At 36.9% G+C, this 23280-nt stretch overlaps 1 protein-coding gene across 1 annotated transcript in view; it reads left to right on the forward strand.

Annotated features, from left to right (window-relative positions):
- The window catches only part of PPP3R1 (protein phosphatase 3 regulatory subunit B, alpha), a 71967-nt gene that overhangs the window by 42415 nt on the left and 6272 nt on the right, over nt 1–23280 (forward strand). The window contains exons 3-5 of the mRNA XM_027621610.2: nt 12936–13112; nt 14845–14904; nt 15827–16011. Of these exons, the coding sequence (XP_027477411.1) occupies nt 12936–13112; nt 14845–14904; nt 15827–16011 (422 nt within the window). The remainder of the gene's footprint in view (nt 1–12935; nt 13113–14844; nt 14905–15826; nt 16012–23280) is intronic.

Consider the following 23280-nt stretch of genomic DNA (forward strand, 5'->3'; position numbering starts at 1 on the left):
AGAACATTCTTATTATTCCCTTTTCTCCACACTTAGCCCAAAAATGCAGGTTGAGGAACAGCAGTGTCTAATATCTCTTAGCCTAAGCTTCTGTACTAGCTGTTCACATGGAACTAACATTGGAAGAGAAATTAGATCAGAAGGTATTTTAAGAAATCCTGTCACTCAGCTTTGCCATCAAGCTTTATAGCATTGAGCAAGTTACTTAACTCTCTGGGTCTGTTTCCTCATCTTGAGTTTTTCATCTCCAGGGTTTCTTTGAACAAACTGCATTACACGGCTTTTCTATGACAAATTTTCTTCTGAAGCTCATTAGCTCTGAAAACAATTTTAAGAAAGAATTTTAAGATTACTGCAACTGTGCAGCTTATTTTGACATTTTTGGACAACATTCATTTTCCTGAGTGAGTTCTGGTGTGATGGATCATTTTTGGCTATGCCTTTTATATAAGGTAGGAAGAAGTCAGTGGAACATATAGCATTCACATTTTGAAGGAGCATTCTAGAAGAAAGAAAACACAATTACCAATATCAGTAACAAAAGAACTGAAATCGTTACAGACCCTACAGACGTTAAAAGATAATAAGGGAATATTATGAAGAATTTTATGCCAATAAATTCTACACCTTAGAATAAATGGAAAAATTTCTTCAAAAACAAAAACCTTAAAGCTGACACAAAAGTAGTAGAAAATCTTAATAGAATTGTATCTGTTAATGAAACTGAATTCTTATTTAAAAATCTTTCCACAGGGAGCCTGGGTGGCTCAATTGTTAGGCGTCTGCTTTCGGCTCAGGTCTTGATACCCGGGTCCTGGGATCAAGTCCCACATCGGGATCAAGTCCCACATCGGGATCAAGTCCCACACCGGGCTCCCTGCTCCACCGGAAGCCTGCTTCTCCCTCTCCCACTCCCCCTGCTTGTGTTCCTGCTCTCGCTATCTCTCTTTCTCTGTCAAATAAATAAATAAAATCTTTAAAAAAAAAAAATCTTTCCACAAAGAAACCAAGCCACATGGCTTTGCTGGTGAATTCTAGCAAACATTTAATGAAAAAAAAAATCATAATCTAGATTCCTTCAGAAAATAGAAGCTAGCATTACACCATTGGCAGTATCAGAGACATTATAGAAAACTAGAGACCAACATTCGCCATGAATGTAATGCAAAAATCTTTAAATATTTGTAAATCAAATCCAGCAATATGTAAAAAGGACAATAAAACATGACCAAGTGGAATTTATCCTCAGAGTATGATTTTTAAATAAAAAACAATATAATTCACTATGTGGACAGAATAAGAAAAAAAACCATGATTTTATCAATACGTGTAGCCAGATCTTTGACAGGGTTCAGTGGTAAATACTCTTAGCAAATCAGGAATAGAAAGGAACTTCCTAGCTTTGATAAAGCATCTATAAAAAAACCTATAGTTAACATCATACTTAATGATGAAAGACTGAATGCTTCCCACCTAAGACTGGGAAAAAGGCATAGTTTTTCACTTTGACCAAATGTAGTCAGAATTGTAGTAGAAGTCCTGGTCAATACATTAAGTCCAGAAAAAGAAACAAAATACATTCAGATCAGGAAGGAAGGAGTAAAAAATAGTCTTTATTTTCAGATGATGTCACTGTGTATATAGCAAATCCTGAGTTACTAGAAATAAGTGGTTTTGGCAGTATTGCAGAATACAAGGACAGTATGCAAATGCAAAAATCAGTGGAAGTTTTATATAGTCACAATAATTAAAATGAAATTGACAGAAATACCATTTATAAAAAATAAAAACATGAACTATTCATGTAAAAATTTAACCTAATATATGTAAGATTTGTATGCATAACCATAAAACATTACTAAGAGAAACTTAAAAAGACTTCAATAAACGAAGAGAAATAACCACATTCATAGATTGGAAGACTTGATACTGTTAAGGCATCAGTTCTACTCAGACTGATTTTATAGATGCAAGTCAATCCTTAGCAAATTCTCAGCAGGCTTTCTGTAAAAATTACCAAACTAATTGTTAATTCCATATGAAAATGTACAGGTCTTAGAAGAGCCAGAACAATTTTGAAAAAGAACAACAAAGTATGAGGACAATGCTCCCTGATTTAAAGGTTTACTATAAAACATGACACTGGTATTGGCGTTAAGATAGACGAATCAGTGGAACAGAGTAGAGGGTGGAGATCCATATAAATACATACATACATACATATATACACACATGTAGCTTCACTGGTAAATATATAATTTGGTTTCTAATTTTTTATTTAATTGAAATATAGTTGGCGTGTCAATATAACTAACATTGTATAAATTTAAGGTGTACAGCATAGTGATTTGTATTGTTGATTTTTTAAAAAGATTTATTTGAGAGAGCATGAGCGGGAGGGGTAGAGGGAGAGAGAATCTCAAGCGGACTGTGCTGAGCATGGAACCTGACACAGGGCTTTATCTCACAACCCTGAGATCATGACCTGAGCCAAAATCAAGAGTTGGATGCTCAACTGACTGAGCCACCCAGGTCCCCCTGTAGAGTTGATTTTTCACAAACGCATCAAAGATACCATTGTAAGGGATACTTTTCAGCAAAATATAACTATATTTCTATATGGAATAAAAATTTGCCTCTACACCGTATACAAAAAATTACATGGGTCCTAGATTTAAACATAAAAGCTAGAATTATGGAACGTCTAGAAGAAAACTTACAGGAGAAAATCTTCACAACCAGGATAGACAAAGATTTTTAGTATACATAAAACATGAACCATAAAAGACAAAAATGGATTTCATCAAAATAAAACATTTTTGCTGTTTAAGATTTTATTTATTTATTGAGCATGGGGCTGGGGAGGGGCAGCATGAGAGGGAGAGAGAGAAAATCTCAAAGCAGACTCGGCACTGAGTGTGGAGCCTGATGCAGGGCCCAATCTGATGACCCCAATATCATGACCGGAGCCAAAATCAAGAGACAGATGCTCAACCAAGTGAACCACTCAGGCGCCCCACATTTTTGGTCTTTAAAAGACACCTATGGAAAGGCAGCTCACAGACTGGGAGAAAATACTTGCAATACCTATGCCTGACAGAGGACTTGCATCAGGCAGTATACAGACAGAATTTCACAACTCTTTCAGACAACCCAGTTTTTAAAAGGGTAAAAGATTTGAACAGTCACTTCACAAATGAAGATAGATGAATTGACAATAACCACATGAAAAAGATGCTCAAGATCACTAGTCCTCAGAGAAGTGCAGATTAAAACTATACATAGTGCTACTACCCACTAGAATGACTAAACTTAAAAAGACTGACAGTACCACATGTTGACAAGGATGTGGAGCTCCTGGAGTTCTCCTACATTGATGATGAGAGAGTAAAATGGTACACCACTCTGGAAAACTCTTTGACAGTTTCTGTAAGTTGAATATATGCTTACCCCGTGTGACATAGCAAGTCCAGGAAAACACTTGTTTACAAAAAGGATTTGTGAATATTCTTAGCAGCTTTATTCCTAATAGTCCCAAACAGGAAATAGCAGGTATGTCTAGTAACCCATGAATGCATTAAAAAAATGTGTATATCCATACAGTGGACTATACTATTCTGCAATAAAAAGGAACAAACTAGTGACATATGAGACAGTTTGATTTTCTCGTCTGGTTCTTTTACATTAAAAGAAGATAGATACAAGAGTACATCCTATATAATCCCATTTATATGAAATTCTAGACATAATTAGTTACACAAAGCAGAACAGTGGTTACCTGCAGTTGGTGGTAGGGGATGTGCTTTGACTGCAGAAGGGCTCAGGGGGAACATTTTGGGATGATGGAAATGTGCTTTTATCTTGATTGTAGTGATGCTTACTTACATAGGTGTATACATTTCTCAAAACCTATAGACCTATGTATTTAATAATATACTTTTGGAATGTCAGTTATTTCTCAAAATTGGCTTAAAATTTCTTAATAGCATTTTACAACTCGGTAATTCTTTTCTTGGTACTGATGTCTAGCTTTCACATATTTGACAGTTCATTTTTTTAAAAAGATTTTTTATTCATTTGAGAGAGTGAGCGAGAGCATAAGCAGGGGGGAGGGTCAGAGGGAGAAAGAGAAGCAGACTCCCCACTGAGCAGGGTGCCCAACGTGGGACTTGATCCCAGGACCCCAGGATCATGACCTGAGCCAAAGGCAGACACCTAACCAGCTGAGCCACCCACATGCCCCTACTTCATTTTTAAATTATATAAAAATTATAATCTAGAAACACCAAAAGTGCATGTTGCCTCTTGCATTAGAAAATTATGATATACCCCTAAAATCTAGACCTTTTTTCCTTTGTAAGAAAAGACAGCACAAATTTGTGTGACTGTGTGTTCATACTTCATAAAATACTTTTTCATTTCTCTAATGATATTGGTAGGGTTCTTTTTTTGTTGTCAAACAGTTCCTTGTAGAATATAAATATTAAACTGCTAGTCTATACACAAGATCAGTACAGAATTTGGGGGTTTTTTTGGGAACTGCTTATGAAGGTTTTATCTGTGACCATCTCTGCTGCGCCCTCTGGTGGTTTTTGCCTCTTACTTGGGGTAACGTGAAAATACATTACTCATTACCTTTGTAGGAGATACATTTTACAAGAGACTTTTAAAACTTTAAAATCAAACTTTATGTTGAGAAACTACCCAATATCTTGTATTGATAAAACTATAGTGCTTTATTCTTGTGATAGTCTTTATGAGAGTAATTCAGTACGTTTCTTCATAAGTACTTTTGTCATGCCTGATGGCTCTTTCCAGAATATTTCTAAGATAGAAATTCTAAGATTCCTTATTAGAGTAATCTTTCCTAATAGTTTTCATTCTATAATATAGTTCTAAATATTCTGCCATACAAAATGGATTGGGGAATCTCTTCTTGGAAACATCATGTATAGTCAGGATGAGGCTGGAATATTTTATGGTGCCAGAAATTAAGGAGGTGCTCAAAATGGGGATTGTTGATAGGTCACACAGGAGCCAACCTGAGGTAGTAAGTACCTAAACAAAGCTGGAAAACTTTGATTAACAAGTAATGAATATTATTGGATTTTAACCTGTAGAATAAAATATCTGTGAATCCATGCTGTGATATGAATAATTGAATAAAGAAAGAAATGGGGAGAAGGGACAGTTTTTAATTTTTTCTTAAATAGGAACATTTCACTTAATGTAGGAAGAAAGAGGGGGAAAAGAAAATCATTATTAAGCAAACACCATAGTAATAAAATCTTGCACACAAGATTCACCTATGGATGCTAAAATTAGGTCACAGTTTTAGGAGAAATAGGATATATGCATAGTCTCAAAGTATTGCGGTGGGGGGGCGCCCCCTTTCCCCGATTCCCTGATATTTTTTAATACAAAGGGAAAGGTGGTAGATTTATAGTGGAGAAATCTGACAGACACCACCCTGGCCAAGTGATCAAAGTTAACATCACTAGCAAAAACACATTGACCTTGTGAATCCTTTGATAACAATGTGCTGATAGGGACACATCATCATTTCTATGGTATTCTTGCCCCAAATGCCCAAATTCATCCTAATCCTGAGAAAATATCAATAAGCTCAAGCTGAGGGACATTTTACAAAATACTGGATTAAAAATTTCAAGATGTGGAAGACAAGGGAAGAATTAAGAGTTGTCAGAAATTAGAGGAGACTTGAGAAATAATTTTAAAAAAGTTATAAAAAGTTCTCAAATACTAGAGTTCCCAGATATCTCTCATCTAGCTTCCTCTAATGTTAATGTCTCATTAAACCATAGTACTGTGTCCAAAATCAAGAAATTAACATTGGTACGATACTATTAAACTGCATATTTTAGTGAAAAAACTGGTGACATCTGAAAAGTTTTCTTTTCCAGGATTCTAAACAGGATCCCACATTACATTTAGGTTTCTTTCAAAATATTACTGCTAGAAGGATTTGAAAAGACTTTGTTTTTGTTCTTACATGATTAGTAGACTAGTAGTAAATTATTGATAAATTGGCTATTTAAAAGCGTTTCCTTAAGGAGGAATAGTCTTGTTTCTGTTGACTACTACACAATTATTGGGAATTGGCTAAAGTTCATGGAAAGTTAATTTTCTACCATTCTGCTTATTTCTTTTCATTTTGAGAAATCTCGGAATCACCTGAAAGAGCTTAGACTTCAAAGTTTTTCTTTTAACCCTAACAGTGGAGTAGCAGCTTAGGGTGTATGTGGTAATAATAATAATGTTTTAGCAGCTAGAGACCTAGATGTCTCTGTTACATAATACTATTTTGGAATCTCTTTTATTCATTTTTTCTAAACGAGAAAAAATATGAAGGGACATGGTTGTGTTTCTTTATCTGAGAGAGTGATGAATGAATATGCAACTTCCTGTCTCTTATATTACTCTAGTACTAATATGTCCAGTTGACAGTATTTATTAAAATTTACTGTAGCTGTCTTCAATATATGTCGTTAGGAAAATTGGACAGCTGCATGTGCAAGAATGAAACTAGACCACTTTCTTAAACCATACATACAAAAATAAATTCAAAATGGATTAAAGACCTAAATGTGAGACTTGAAACCATAAATGTTCTAGAAGAAAATGCACAGGCAGTAATTTCTCTGACATTAGCTGTAGCGACATTTTTCTAGGTAAGTCTTCTGAGGCAAGCGAAACAAAAGCAAAAATAAACCCTTGGGACTTCATCAAAATAAAAAGCTTCTGCATACCAAAGGACATAATCAAAACTAAAAGGCAATCTATAGAATGGGAGAAGATACTTACAAGTGACATATCTGATATAGGGTTAGTATCCAGAATACATAAAGAACTGATACAACTCCATGCCCCCAAAACAAATAATCCAATTAAGAATGGGCAGAAGACATGAACAGACATTTCTCCAAAGAAGACATACAAATGGCCAACAGACACATGAAAGGATGCTCAACATCACTCATCATCAGGGAAATGCAAATCAAAACTACAATGAGATATCACTCCACACCTGTCAGAATGGCTAAAATAAAAAACCCAAGAAACAAATCTTAATGAGGATGTGGAGAAAAAGGAACCCTCTTGCACTATTCGGGGAAACACAAACTGGTGCAGGCACTGTAGGAAGACATGGAGGTTCCGCAAAAGGTTAAAAATAACCCTACAATTCAGTAACCGCACTACTGGATACCTACCCCCAAAATACAAAAACACCAAAGGGATATGTGCACCCCTGTGTTTATAGCAGCATTATTTGCTATAGCTAAATTATGAAAGGAGTCCAAGTGTCCATTGATAGATGAGTGGATAAAGAAATTGTGTGTGTGGACACACACACACACACACACACACACAGCGGAATACTGTTCTGCTATAAAAAGAATGAAACTGCAGCAACATGGATGAAGCAACATGGATGAAGCCAGAGAGTATAATGCTAAGTCAGTCAGAGAAAGACAAATACCATACAATTTCACTCCTGTGTGGAATTTAAGAACAAAGAAGCAAACGGAAAAAAAAAAGACCCGAACCAAGAAACAGGCACTTAACTCTAGAGAACTGATTGTTATCAGAGGGGAGGTGGGTGGGTAGGGGGATGGGGGAAATAGGTGATGGGGATTAAGGAGGGCACTTGTGATGGGCACTGGGTGATGTATGGGATTGTTGAGTCACTATATAGTACAACTGAAACTAATACAACACTTTATGTTAACTGTACTGGAATTAAAAACTAAAAAAACCCCCACATACCAATGCAAAAAATAAACTGTAGCCAAATGAGCTCTCTAAAAGCAAATTCTTATTTTATGTGTTAATAAGATTCCTGAAATCACTTGTTAAAATGAGTAACCATCTAGATTTTGATGTGGTTTTGGAATATAGGTGAGGTTCATTGGGGTGGAGTCCAGAGCCGACGACCAGGAAGGAATTCTTGAGACGTCTTTGGTGCAAAATGGTGGTTTATTAAAGCACGGGGACGGGACCCGTGGGCAGAAAGAGCTGCTGCCCCGGGGTTGTGAGGGGTGGCTGGTTATATACCATGGGGTTGGGGGCGGTAAGGAAAAAGGGAGGTTTGCAAAAGAACTTTCATATGCTAAAGAAGACTCACAGGATATCGGAGGCCTTGCCATTGTCAAGTTAAGGTTGTTGACCCCCCTAGTAAGGCATTAACATTAAGATACTTGGGAACTTCCTGGAGGAACATTACACGCTGCCCACTTGAAGTATCTGTCAACGGGCTGCAGGTTTTAAAGACATTTAATTGTATTTATATTCCGTTCTGGAAGTTATTGCTAAGGCTTTTGTAAGTAAACTGAGGGAGACCAAGGTCTTGCAGGATTGTGGTCTCTACAAGTTTAACTATTTGTTTTTCCTTTAGGGCAGCCAGGGGTGCCTAAGGAATGTCCTCTATATCCCATCGGGGGCGGGGTAATCAGCTTCTGCTTTGTCCTCAGCTTGCCTGCTGTTCCCTCATCAATTTTACCTTTTATCCTGAGTATAGTCAGGGTGAATTGACCTGGGTAAGGTCTCAGCAGTTTAATTTGGTGTTTTCAGTGTTAGCAGTCCATCAGTTCCTTATTACTCACTTCAGAGTTCATAAACTCTGACGAAAAGATCCAACTTTTTAATGTCCTGCTTAAATTGTAGAGAATGATGTATATGACTTAAGATTCTTTATTTTAGTACTTTGTATAACATAAATTGAATAGGTGGGCATTTTCAACTATTAAAAATGATAGTCTTTCCAAAGGTATCCTTACAAAAAGTAGAAAAAGAACATGTTTTAACTTGGCAAAACATATGAAAACGAGTATCTCTGAGTCACAAGATGAGTCAAGAGGGTGAGGTTTGTTTTTTTTCCCCTTGTCCATCTGTTTTAAGGGAGTATGATCCCAAGGAGTAGAAAAAATCTTTGATGAAAGTTGGTACCCAAAATTGGAATTTGTTCCTTAATATTTAACTTGTAAGTGCAGATCTGAAACATTTAGAGGTATTACCACAATGGGTTTAATCTCTTTCAGAGATCTGTGCCTAATTTGTAGGAGATTGGTAAGTGCCCATATTTCAAGAACTGCGATGCCATTTCCTACTTGAGCATATGTTTAATCCTGCAACACATCTGCTCTGCAGTGCTGGCAAGTGAACATACTGAGTAACTGCTTCTCTGGTGCAGAGAGCACTCAGTTCCACACCTAAAATAGCTATTTTTACCATTTGTTTTTGAAAACCAGCTTTCTTCGATTTTGGCTTTAAAAAATATTTATGGCTTTGCCTTCTAGGCCAACCATTTAAAAATACTGTAATTATTTAGGTAGAGTCCTCCAGTTGTTCAGCTAGCCTCAGCTAGATAGTAAATACTGAGTAGTTTGTGTCTTACCACTGTGGGGTAAGCAGGAAGGAAGGGACAGAAAGGAGGAAATAAATGGGTGGCTGGAGAATAGGTAATGCCTTCTTTCAAATTAAACTGGTTTCTTAAAGAATCTCAGGGTGAGTGTCGGCTGCAAGGGATGTGTGAGAATGGTGGTGAATAGAAGAAGATTAGATAGAGCTCACTCCCTCCAGGTCTTACTTGAGGGGCTTTTTAAAAAGCCAGTTATTGTTAAAGTGGGATCGCTGGCACATTGCTTTGGCTTTGAGGAAAGTTGTAACTACTTATCCAGAATAAGTATCACCTGTTTTATAGTATTTCATAAGATATTTAAAGCAAAAGACAGAAAATGGTTTTAAATGTTGCTTTAAGGACTTTTGCAAAAGAATGAATTAATGATACTTAATAACTACAGGATTACAGTTAGTATCCCCTCCTTTTTTAATCAGAAAAATTGATAGGGGTCTCCTAAATGGAGAGTTCAGGGAAGGACACTCCAGTAGAGGGTATATAAGGAAATGGAGGCACGAATTTTACCCTATCTGAACAACTGTGCCGAGAGCATGGTAGCTAAGGTAAAGATAATGGGGAAAGAGAAGGATGGAAATTTAAATTGAGGCTAAATATTGTCAAGGGCTCTAGATTTTTTATCCTGATTGTATTAGGAAGCCACTACAAATTTGTAAGCCCAAGAGCCTAGTGATTTGCTGAATGTGCCTTTTAGAAAGATTATTGTTGGCAGTGTTAAGTCTATTTATTTGATGGTTTATGATTTATCTTTATTATTCTTAATGTTTGTTATTCATTTGTCAAGACTGGAATGCTGTCTTCTGGATTAGTGGGGTTTTCTAGGCAATTTAAACAATAATCTTCACCTCAGTTTCAGAAAAATGTGACTTGATAAACTGTTACTTATGTCCCAGCCTTAGTAAACGGAATCTAAGTGTAAGTATGCTACATTTTGGCCTTTGCTCTTTCCAATTAATGATACACTCTAGAGCTGGTGGACACATGCCTTTCCTTTTCCACTTGTGATGTATGTACTTTAGTGATCTATTATGTTCAATTTCCTCATCACCTTTTCTGGTTTGTGGTTGTAAACTAAGGCAAAACTGAAGATTACTAGAAAAAAGTAGTTAACTCATCCTTGGTATGTAGAGAGGGGAGAGTAGTTTTCAGCAAAATCTGTGAACTTGGGAGAAACTTCTGAAAGGTTTGCTAATTGGTGTCTGATTAGATTAGTAATTTTACTCTAAATTCTGATGGCATTTTGATCAGTAAGTTTTAAAGCTGAAATTCTTAGAATACTCATTTAAAACATTTATTGAGCACCTTTTATATGCAGTGTACAGAAGAACAATGAAGAGTTGTGGTCTCTGGTCTGAGGTTGCATGGGAGACATGTAAATAAAAGCATTTTAGGGACTTACATTTTTTTTTTCCTCCAAGAGTAAGGGTGTCCAGTTTCATCACAGAAAATTAGAAAATAAGGTTTACTTGAACAGTTTGCTTTTAACATCTGTTCATTAAAGAAGGAATACTCTTTAATAGAGGGATTAAAAGGCTCTTTGCAGTTGATGTGTTTATGAGGTGTGTATTTTGCTGTTGGAAGCAGTGTTTAGATGAATCATTAAATTAAGAAAGGCATTTCTGTTATAGTAAAATGTTACGTATTCTTGCAAACCTCAGATGTTGCAAAAATCACATGTCTGGGGAACGTATGGATTGGATAGGCCACTTTGCAGCTTTGTTAACAGAGTACTTAGAAAAACTATTAGGATCTTAAAAATTTTAGCACAGGGGTGCCTAGGTGGCTCAGATGGTGAAGTGTCTGCCTTCGGCTCAGGTCATGATCCCGGGGTCCTGGGATAGAGCCCTGCATCGGGCTCCTGACTCAGCTGGGAGCCTGCTTCTCCTCCCTCTCCTCCTTCTCCCTCTGCCTCTCCCCCTGCTCGTGCTCTCTCTCTCTTTCTCTCTCTCTCTCTCTGTGTCTCAAATGAATAAATAAAATCTTAAAAAAATTTTAGCACAAATAACCTCTGGCATTTGTATTAAGCACCATAGCAATTCATTAGCCTTAAACTAGGACTCGTGCTTCCTATTTTGGATTTCCCTCAAGGTCCTTGAGGACATCTGCTTCAGCAGAAACTAATTTTGTAAAAATTAAATAATGAGCCAGGGTATAGTCACCTTTGTTAATTGTGTTTTGAGGCTCCATGGTGGGGAGAGGCGGAGGTGGAGAGAGGAGGAAATACTTTTGCAGCTGTTCATATGTTACCAGTACTTTCCACCAGCTATCAATGTTGGAAACCTTGAAGTTTTTGAACCACTAAACTTGCTGTTGATGTCTCTAAAGGCATTTGTTTTCATCTTTTTTCCTTAAGATTTTATTTTATCAAGACTTGGTCTTTATTTTGAGAAAACTTGGTCCTTTTCCCTTCCTCCATAACATACTAGGAAAAGTCCATCTGCACCAGCGACATTTCTGTGCTCTGATTGACACGACTCCCTTTACCAACTGCATATGAACTACTACATATCAGAGCAGCAGATGGTAGTTGTATATAGTCTGTACTTGTTACAGTTTTTACTCCATCTTAAGATAATATTTTTATATTTAAAAATATTAACTTTTAAGTTCTTTTAATGAGAATGCCATATATTTGAATTTTCAACAACAGTTTGCAGTCTCAGTCTCTAATATTGTGGGCTATAATACATGTATACTCTTGGGCTGCATAACATTTGACTTAATTTTTTTAAAAAGATTTTCTTTTAGGAAGTTATGGTTTTTAATATATTTGTATTTCTGCTATCAATGATTAAAATTATTTGTATGAATTAGTCTGATTTCTTAAAGGAATGAAAACAGTAATGTAATTTAGAAGAAAATTATCTTTTTCAAGAATGTATATGCTGCTAGGAGACCTGATACTGAACTTTTATAGAGTAATTACAAACTAATGCAAACACTTCTTGTTTTTCTTTAAAGCACTGAAAAGTGAATTTTGTTAGCTGTGGTTCTTTTGGTTAAAAAATGTAAAGGCTTGTGTTTGATTTGCTCATACTTGCTAAGAAGTATTCAAGAAACTGGCAACATTGTCCCTTGGGAGGGGAATTGGATGTCTACAGGGTGGGATAGGAGGGAGGTCTTGAATTTTGAACCATGTTAAAACCATGAACTATTAGAAATAAACTTTAAAAAGGTAAGTGAAAAGATGCTTTGGTGTACAGAATAGAGATTTAGCCTGCCTAGTAGAATCACCTGACTTCCGTGATCGGCTTACCATTGTAATCCTGTAATATCTTGGTGCAGTATACAGTCAGTTTTATGTTATGGCAGGGGCAGGCAAACAAAAAGGTAACCAAATAAAAATATTATGACTTTCTCTGTTATAAGGAATTAACCAGTAGTATTATGTAACTTTTAATTAAACTAGAAATTAAACTGTTGATTAACTGCTGGATTTTTTCCCCTATTTTCGTAAAATCATTTGTAAATCTTGCTACCTCTTTTGGTTTGCTTTTAGTTGATGCTGATGAAATTAAAAGGCTAGGAAAGAGATTTAAGAAGCTCGACTTGGACAATTCGGGCTCTTTGAGTGTGGAAGAGTTCATGTCTCTGCCTGAGTTACAACAGAATCCTTTAGTACAGCGAGTAATAGATATATTTGACACAGATGGGAATGGAGAAGTAGACTTTAAAGGTAAGAAAGTAGTTTTTTTAATTTAACAAGTTATGTAATCTATGACTAATCTATTGGTGATCATATAATTGTTAAATTCTCAAAATCTGTGGTATATGAATCTTAATGAACTAAGATCTTTTACGGTTTCATTTTTTTAAAGATTTTATTTATTTGACAGAGAGCACAAGCAGGGGGAGTGGCTGAGGGGGAGGGAGAAGCAGGCTCCCCACTGAGCTGGGAGTCCGACATAGGGCTCGATCCCAGGACTCTGAGATCATGACCTGAGCCGAAGGCAGACGCTTAACTGACTGAGCCACGTAGGCACCCCACAACTGCATTTTTAGAAACTTTTTTTTAAAGAATGAGACTTACACTAACCAGTATAAATTAAGGTGTAATAATAAGGATGTGAGCATTGTACAAAGGATTATTTTAATCTAGGTTTTTATGTAAAATGATAGTGCTTTTGCTAATATTACCATGGTACAAAATTTTATATTTGATCCTATGATTTGTCATCATCAGATTTTGTTATTTTCGTTCCAGGAACTGAATTTTAAACGAAGGGGGACCTAAAGCTAAATTTATGACTTAGTGTTTAGCAGTGAAGAAAAATCATTTTCACAAGACTTTATTTAAATGGGTCTGAATTTTGGAACCAAAAATTCAAAATTATTTTTGTTCTGGCAAAAAAGTGTATAATCAGGGCACTTGGCTGGCTCAGTCAGAAGAGCATGAGACTCTTGGTCTTGGTGTCATGAGTTCAAGCCCCATGTTGGGTGTAGAGATTACTTAAAATTTTAAAATCCAAACAACACAATCTTTTTTTTTTTTTTTAAGATTTTATTTATTTTTTCATGAAAGAGAGAGAGAGGCAGGCAGAGGGAGAAGCAGGCTCCCAAGGAGCAGGGAGCCCGACGTGGGACTCGATCCCAGGACTCTGGGATCATGACCTGAGCCGAAGGCAGACACTTAACCATCTGAACCACCCAGGCGCCCAACACAATTTTTTTATAATACTTTATTTTTTAAAAAGATTTTTATTTATTTGACAGAGAGAGACACAGCTAGAGAGGGAATACAAGCAGGGGGAGTGGGAGAGGGAGAAACAGGAGCCCGATGCGGGGCTCGATCCCAGGACCCTGGGAACATGACCTGAGCCCAAGGCAGACACTTAACAACTGAGCCACCCAGTTGCCCCGATACTTTTCTTTTTTAAAAATTTTGTTTTTAAGTAATCTCTACGCCCAGTGTGGGGGCTCAAACTTAACCTTGAGACCAAAGTCACATGTGCTACCTACTGAGCCAGCCAGGTCCATGATTTTTTTTATTTTTTTAAAGATTTTATTTATTTGCTTGAGAGAGAGCACAGAGGAGAGGAGACTCCGCACTGAGCAGAGAGCCTGACATGACGCTTGATTTTTTTTTTTTTTAAGAGCCCCCCTTTTAGTTACATTCCAAAAAGAAAGAATTAGATAGCTTAAAGAAGTGTGTCTCTTAGTGGTAAGCTGAGTATTACATAATAAATTTTGTTCAAATTGGTTTGACCTTAGAGAACTCCCAAGTTCAGAGTTAAAAAATATATATATATCAAATTTGGCATCTCCAGTTTAAAACACTGCTTAGTAATATTTTCTTTTGCAGCAAGGAAACATCCTTTTGTGGATATGTGACTTTGTGTGGGGGGGGTATGTATTTTTCTATCTAAAAAATAGAAACTTCTGATTTGTAAACATTTTCTCTTATTCAGAATTCATTGAGGGAGTCTCTCAGTTCAGTGTCAAAGGAGATAAGGAACAGAAGTTGAGGTGTAAGTATTTTTCTTTAATGAGTCCATTCTCCCTCTTATGCCACTACTACCCTATACTACATTATAATCTCCTTTTAAGATATTCGAAAAGAATATTCTAGATCCTTAATATATATAACAGCAATTTTATATTCTGGAGAAAGTCCTTTTAGGACATTTACAACTAGTATTTTTTAAAAACAATGTGTCATGGTTGCTTTTTAGTTGACTAGAAACAAAACAATTTCCTTGTACTGAAAACAGCTATGTAAAAACTACGTGTCTTGGGTAAGAGATATTTTCATGAAAGTGTGAAGAAATGTTCTGTGATTAGGTAAACTCAGTTTATACACCTATTTAGCCAGATGTCCACTATTTTGGTTTATGTAGACAGCCTCTATTACAGTGAACATCTGATACCTTTTTAAGGTATTCAGCTCTTCTAACTAGAGAGAGATTTTATTCAGTAACAGTTCTCTGAGGCACAGGATATATGCAGACATCCTTTGTAAATGAACACTTAATATAAATGAGAATAATAGTAATAGCAGTTGCTATCATTTATTGAGCTTTTGCCATGTTTCAGACACTATTCTAAACAATTCACATGTATTATTTGTCATCATAAAGTACTCTAAAGAACCTGGGAGGGTGGAACTGTTAATTAGTCCCAATTTTACGTGTAGAAACTGAAGCTTAGCAAGGTTAAATAACTTAAACCTTAGGTACATTAATTGGCCAAGCACTCTTGACTCCAAAGCCCATATTCTTACCGAACTGTGTTTTAACTGCTCCTAGAGGCAAGATCAAATGTGGGAACTATGATGATGATCATAGTTCTAACTTTAGATATTTGATAGCTTATTTTTTTCTTCCTCATTTTCAAGTATTTACTTGTGGTTGCCTTATAATTGTCATTGGTTTTCCTTACTCTCTTTTTTAGTTGCTTTCCGTATCTATGACATGGATAAAGATGGCTATATTTCCAATGGCGAACTCTTCCAGGTGCTGAAGATGATGGTGGGGAACAATCTGAAAGATACACAGTTACAGCAAATTGTAGACAAAACCATAATAAATGCAGATAAGGATGGAGATGGAAGAATATCCTTTGAAGAATTCTGTGCTGTAAGTACAAAAGAGCTGGTTCTTCCAACAGTTAGGTTTTAAAAACGTTTACAAAACTACTTACTAGAGAATTCCATATACATTTTTTTGCACTAGAAATTTATATATTTGATTTTGCCTTATGGCCCTCAAAGTTTTTAAATGTTCCTTGTGATTATTAATAACTAACAATTATTATTCTCAGGAATTCCTATTCTCGATGATTACTTGATAATACACCACAAGAATGGTATTAATAACTTTTACCTACTGTTGATAGTCCCCCAAATTACAAACAGGGTGTATTCTTAAGGTTTATTTAAAAATAAATGTTTGAAAACGCTTGTGGAAGGTATGTGTTCATGAGTTTCAGCCAGGCATCCAGAAGGTTGGCTTCATGAGGACAACAGAGATGGAATCTGCATGCATCTTAAACTCATTAGTGAGGCAGTGTAAACGGTGATTCCTCCCCTCCCCCCTCCCAGTCAGTTGATGGTTGGTTCTTTGGGTGATAGGGTAAGGGCCCCACAGGTGCAAGGACTGCGGTTTTGGGGAGCCCTAAGAAAACTAACTCGAGGTGGAAACTCGGGCCACAGTTTACCTTCTAGTTTATTGCCTTTCTTCAGTACATCCAGAGTTTTGCCTCAATCACTGCTTCCAAACAGCAACACAGCCACTCATCATCTTTCACTACTTTGCCCCTAAAGCAAAGATACTAGCATTTTGATGTATTATAAGTTTTAACTGCAAGCTAGAGATGCTAGAGAATCCAGGAGAAGCAAAAATAACAAAGAAAAAGGTTTTGAAATTTTTCAGTTATGATTGGATGCTTCTAATAGGAAGATTTCCCTCCTCCCTTTCTTTTCTTTTCTTATTTAGACCACAGAAGGAAAAACAAATGACTGTGGTTATGTGTCATGGAAGGACTAAAGTTGCTACTTTGGCATTTAAGTAGAAGTTCATATTATCCTTTAAGTATCTTCCTTCATCTCAAGGGAATGCTGTCTGCATGTTGTTTGAAAAAGTAGGGTGGTACTCTAAAGAAAAGACTGGGTCTTTTTGGAAGAGAGTTAAGCTTGAATAGGAGGGGGAGGAGTTTAGATGGTGGAGAAGTAGGAGACCTTAGTTTTGTCTGGCCCCAGGAATTCAGCTAGATACTATCAAATCATTCAAAACACCTGCAAACTCAGCTGGAGATGTAGGAAAAGAATTGCTGCAATACTACAGATAGAAAAGTGACCACTTTCTGCAAGAATGACAAGACGGAAAAACTCACCTCAAAAAAGAGAACAGGAGGCTGTACTGACTGCCAGGGACCTAATGGATCTAAGAAATGTCGGAACTAGAGTGCAGAATAACGATTATAAATATAGATACTAGCTGGGCTTGAAAAAAGCCTAGAAGACATTAGAGAATCACTTTCTGAAATAAAAGAACTAAAATCTAATCAAGTCAAAATAGAAAAGGCTATTAATGAGATGAAATAAAAAATGGAGGCTCTAACTGCTAGGCTAAATGAGGCAGAGAGAGAATTAGTGATATAGAAGACAAAATGGAGAATAATGAAGCTGAGAAAGAGATAAATAACTACTGGATCATGAGAGGAGAATTCGAGAGAGAAGTGATACCATAAAGTGAAAAAATAGAATATTTGGGACCCCAGAAGAACAGGAAAAAGAGAGAGGTGGGGTGGGGGCCGAAGATATATTGGTGCAAATTATAGCTGAGAACTTCTCTAATCTGGGGAAAGAAACAGGCATTCAAGTCCAGGAGGCACAGAGAACCCTCCTCAAAATCAATAAAAATAGGTCATCAGCCAGACATACAATAGTGAAACTTGCAAATCTCAGAGACAAAGATAAAAACCCTGAAAGCTCAGGACAAGAGGTCCGTAACCTACAAGGTTTTGGTAAGGTAACTTATATTAGATTGGCAGCACACCTGTCCACAGAGACCTGGCAGGCCAGAAAGAACTGGCATGATATATTCAGGGTACTTAATGAGAAAAATATGCAGCAAAGAATACTTTGTCCAGCTAGGATGTCATTCAGGATAGAAGGAGAGAGAAAAAGCATCCAGGACAAACAGAAACTAAAAGAATTTGTGATCACTAAACCAGCCCTGCAGGAAATATTAAAGGGGATCCTTTAAGCAAAGAGAAAGCCCAAAAGTAACAAAGACCAGAAAGGAACAGAGACAATGTACAGAAACAATGACTTTACAGATAATGCAATGGCACTAAATTCACATCTTTCAATAGTTACTCTGAATTGTGGCTAAATGCTGCAATCAGAGGACACACGGTATCACATTGGATAAAAACGCAAGACCCATTAATATGCTGTCTGCAAGAGACTCATTTTAGACCCAAAGACACCTCCAGATTGAAAGTGAGGGGTGGAAAACCATTTATCATGCTAATGGACATCAGAAGAAAGCTTGGGGTAGCAATCCTTGTATCACATATTTGATTTCAAACCAAAGACTGGAATAAGAGATGAAGAACAATACTGTATCATAATTAAAGGGTCTATCCAACAAGAAGATCTAACAATTATAAATATTTATGGCCCTAACATGGGAGCAGTCAATTACATAAGCCAATTAACAAAATTAAAGAAATACACTGATAATAACACAGTAATGGTAGGGGACTTTAACACCCCACACACTGCAATGGACAGATCATCTAAGCAGAAGATCAACAAGGAAACAAGGGCTTTGAATGACACACAGGACCAGATGGACTTCACAGATACATTCAGAGTATTCCATCCTAGCAACAGAATACACATTCTTCTCTAGTGCCCATGGAACATTCTCCAGAATAGATCACATGCTGGGTCACAAATCAGGTCTCAACCAGTACCAAAAGACTGGGATCATTCCCTGCATGTTTTCAGAGCACAATGCTTTGAAACTTGAACTCAGTCACAAGAGGACATTTGGAAAGAACTCAAATACATGGAGGATAAAGAGCATCCTACTAAAAAATGAATGGGTCAACCAGGAAATTAAAGAATTTTAAAAATTCATGGAAACAAATGAAAACAAAAACACAACTGTTCAAAACCTTTGGGATGCAGCAAAGGTGGTCCTAACAGGGAAGTATATAGCAATAAAAGCCTCTCAAGAAAGAAGAAAGGTTTCAAATACAAAAGCTAACCTTACTAACCTAAAGGGCTGGAGAAAGAACAGCAAATAAAGCCTAAACCCAGCAAGAGAAGAGAATTAATAAAGATTAGTGCAGAAATCAATGAAATAGAAACCAAAAGAACAGAATAGATCAACAAAACTAGGAGCTGTTTTTTTGAAAGAATTAGTAAGACTGATAAACCCCTGACCAGACTTCCAAAAAGAAAAGAGAAAGGACCCAAATAAAATCATGAATGAAAGAGATCACAACCAACACCAAAAATACAATTATATAAGAACATATTAAGAGCAACTATATGCCTGCTTCTCCCTCTCCCACTCCCCCTGCTTGTGTTCCCTCTCTCACTGTGTCTTTCTCTCTCAAATAAGTAAAATCTTTAAAAAAAAAAAAGCAACTATATGCCAACAAATTAGGCAGTCGGGAAGAATGGATGCATTCCTAGAGATGTATAAACTACCAAAACTGAAACAGGAAGAAATAGAAAACCTGAACAGACACATAACCAGCAAGGAAATTGAAGCAGTAATCAAAAATCTCCCAACAAACAAGAGTCCAGGGCCAGACAGCTTCCCAGGGGAATTCTGCCAAACATTTAAAGAAGAATTCTTAAAGAAGAATTAATACCTATTCCTCTGAAGCTGTTTCAAAGAATAGAAATGGAAGGAAAACTTCCAGACTTTATGAGGTCAGCATTACCTTGATCCCAAAACCAAAGACCCCATCAAAAAGGAGAATTACAGACCAATATCTCTGATGAAATTGGATGCAAAAATTCTCACCAAGATACTAGCCAATAGGATCCAACAGTACATTAAAAGACTGTTCACCACAGTCAAGTGGGATTTATTCCTGGGCTGCAAGGGTGGTTCAGCATCTGCAGATCAATCATGATACACTACATTAATAAAAGAAAGGACAAGAACCATATGATTCTCTCAATAGATGCAGAAAAAGCATTTGACAAAGTACAGTATCCTTTTTTTTTTTTTTAAAGATTTTATGTATTTGACAGAGCGAGAGAGGGAACACAAGCAGGGGGAGTGGGAGAGGGAGAAGCAAGCTTCCCACTGAGCAGGGAGCCCGATGTGGGGCTCAATCCCAGGACCCTGGGATCATGACCTGAGCTGAAGGCAGATGCTTAACAACTGAGCCATCCAGGCAACCCCAGTATCCTTTCTCAATTAAAACTCTTCACAGTGTAGGTAGGGATAGAGGGAACATACCTCAGTATCATAAAATCCATATATGAAAAGCCCACTGCGAGTATCATTCTCAATGGGGAAAAACAGAGCTTTTCCCCTAAGGTCAGGAACACAACAGGGATGCCGACTCTCACCACTGTTGTTCAACACAGTACTAGAAGTCCTAGCCTCAGCAATCAGACAACAAAAAGAAAGAACAGGCATCCGAATTGGCCAAGAACAACACTCTCACTCTTTACAGATGACGTGATACTCTATGTGTAAAACCCAAAAGACTCCACCTCCAAATCGCTATAACTCATATAGAAATTCAGCAAAGTGGCAGGATATAAAATCAATGCACAGAAATCAGGTGCATTTCTCTACACTAACAATGAGACAATTAGAGAAATTAGGGAGTTGATTCCATTTACAATTACACCAAAACCATAAGATATCTAGGAGTAAATCTAACCAAAGAGGCAAAGGATTTGTACTCAGGACTAACTATAGAACAGTCAGGAAAGAAAGTGAGGAAGACACAAAGCATTGGAAAAATGTTCCACGCTCATGGATTAGAAGGACAAATTGTTAAAATGTCTATGCTCCCTAAAGGAATCTATACATTCAGTGCAATCCCTATCAAAATACCATCAACTTTTTTCACAGAGCTGGAACAAATAATCTTAAGATTTGTATGGAACCACAAAAGACCCCAAACAGCCAAAGGAAAGTTGAAAAAGAACACCAAAGCTGGTGGCATCACAATTCTGGACTTAAAGCTCTATTACAAAGCTGTAATCATAAAGACAGTATGGTGCTGGCACAAAAACAGACACATAGATCAGTAGATAGAGAACTCAGAAATTGTCCCTCAACTCTATGGTCAACTAATCTTTGATAAAGCAGGAAAGAACATCCAGTGGAAGAAAGTCTCTTCAACAAATGGTGTTGGGAAAATGGGACAGCCATATGCAGAAGAATGAAACTGGACCATTTCCTTACACCATACACAAAAATAGACTCAAAATGGATGAAAGACCTAAATGTGAGACAGGAATGCAACAAAATCCTTGAGAACACAGGCAGCGATCTCTTTTACCTTGGCAGCACCATCTTCTTGCTAGACACATCTCCAAGGGCAAAAATGAACTATTGGGACTTCATCAAGATAAAAATCTTTTGCACAGCGAAGGAAACAGTCAACAAAACCAAAAGACAACCAACAGAATGGGAGAAGATATTTGCAAATGTCTTACCAGATAAAGGGCTAGTATCCAAAATCTATAAAGAACTTATCAAACTCAACACCCAAAGAACAAATAATCCAATCAAATGGGCAGAAGACATGAACAGACATTTCTCCGAAGAAGATACAGAAATGGCCAACAGACACAAAAAATGCTCAACATCACTGGGCATCAGGGAAATACAAATCAAAACCACAATTAGATACCACCTCACACTGGTCAGAATGGCTAAAATTAGTAAGTCAGAAATCTATAGATGTTGGTGAGGATGCTGAGAAAGGAGAATCCTTTTAAACTGTTGGTGGGAATGCAAGCTGGTGCAACCACTCTGGAAGGCAGTATGGAGGTTCGTCAAAAAGCTGAAAATAGAACTACCCTACGATTCAGCAATTGCACTACTGGGTATTTACCCCAAAGATACAAATGTGGTGATCCGAAGGGACACCTGTACCCCAGTCTTGATAGCAGCAGTGTCCACAATAGCCAAACTATGGAAAGAGCCCAGATGTCCATCGACAGATGAACAGATAAAGATGTGTTTTATATATATACAATGCAATACTACTCAGCCAACAAAAAAATATAAATCTTGGTATTTGCAACGACGTGGATGGAACGAGAGGGTATTATGGTAAGCCAGATAAGTCAGAGAAAGACAATTATATGATCTCACTCAGATGTGGAATTTAAGAAACAGTAGCATAGATAGGGGAAGGGAGGGGGAAGAAAAAAAGGTCAGAGAGGGAGATAAACCATAAGAAACTGAATCATAGGAAACAAACAGGAGGGGATGAGATGGGGGGATGGGGTAACTGGATGATGGACATTAAGGAGGGCATGTGATGTAATGAGCATTGGGTGTTATATTGAGATGAATCACTGGTACCTCTGAAACTAATAATGTATGTTAATTAATTGAATTTAATTAGAAAAAAAAGTTAAGCCTGAGATTTTGAGACTTTGAACTTTTGCAAGGTGGTACTTGCTACAGGGGTCTGTCATCTGTCCGTCTCTTCATCGGCAAAGATCACAGAAATACTCCGTGGACTAGCGTCAGATGGAGTGTGACAGGAAACCAGGCTGGTAGTGGCAGCACAGATAGTAGCCAGTTTTTAAAAGAAGGAAAGAAGAAATCCTAAGCCGTGAGGGAACAAAATAAAAATGGAAAACTTGCCCAGAGTGATGTGGAAGAGATGTATAGAGATGAAGTCCCCATTTATATTTAGTAAATATAAAATATAAATTAAAGTTGCATATAAATCACTTGTCAGTGGAAGGAAATTAAAATACATCTGTCAAATCTTAAGAATTTTTAAGGTATTTCTTTAGGTATAGAAATGATGCTATGTACACTGAAGACATAAGCTTATGATTTGAGTTCATTTCCAGTATTTGTGATGAATTGCTTTTGTGTTTTTGAGGAGCAAAGTTCAGGAATGTAGCAAAATTTTTGTGTCTAAACCAACTTCACATCTATCAAGCCCATAACTTGGGCTTCATTGAGTCCCTTTTATTCTGATTTCTCAAGCTATAGCAGTGAAAGAGATGGGAAGTTACTTTAAGAGATGACATGCTTGTTTGCCTCCTCTAACATTTTCAGAATAGTTCACATACACAGAGAAAATAGAAATGATTAGTGACAGGATTAAACTTGGGACCTGAACACATGTACAATTGACCCTTGAACAACACAGGTTTGATC

This window comes from Zalophus californianus, chromosome 8 (assembly GCF_009762305.2).
Source record: "Zalophus californianus isolate mZalCal1 chromosome 8, mZalCal1.pri.v2, whole genome shotgun sequence".
Classification (NCBI taxonomy): Eukaryota; Metazoa; Chordata; class Mammalia; order Carnivora; family Otariidae; genus Zalophus; species Zalophus californianus.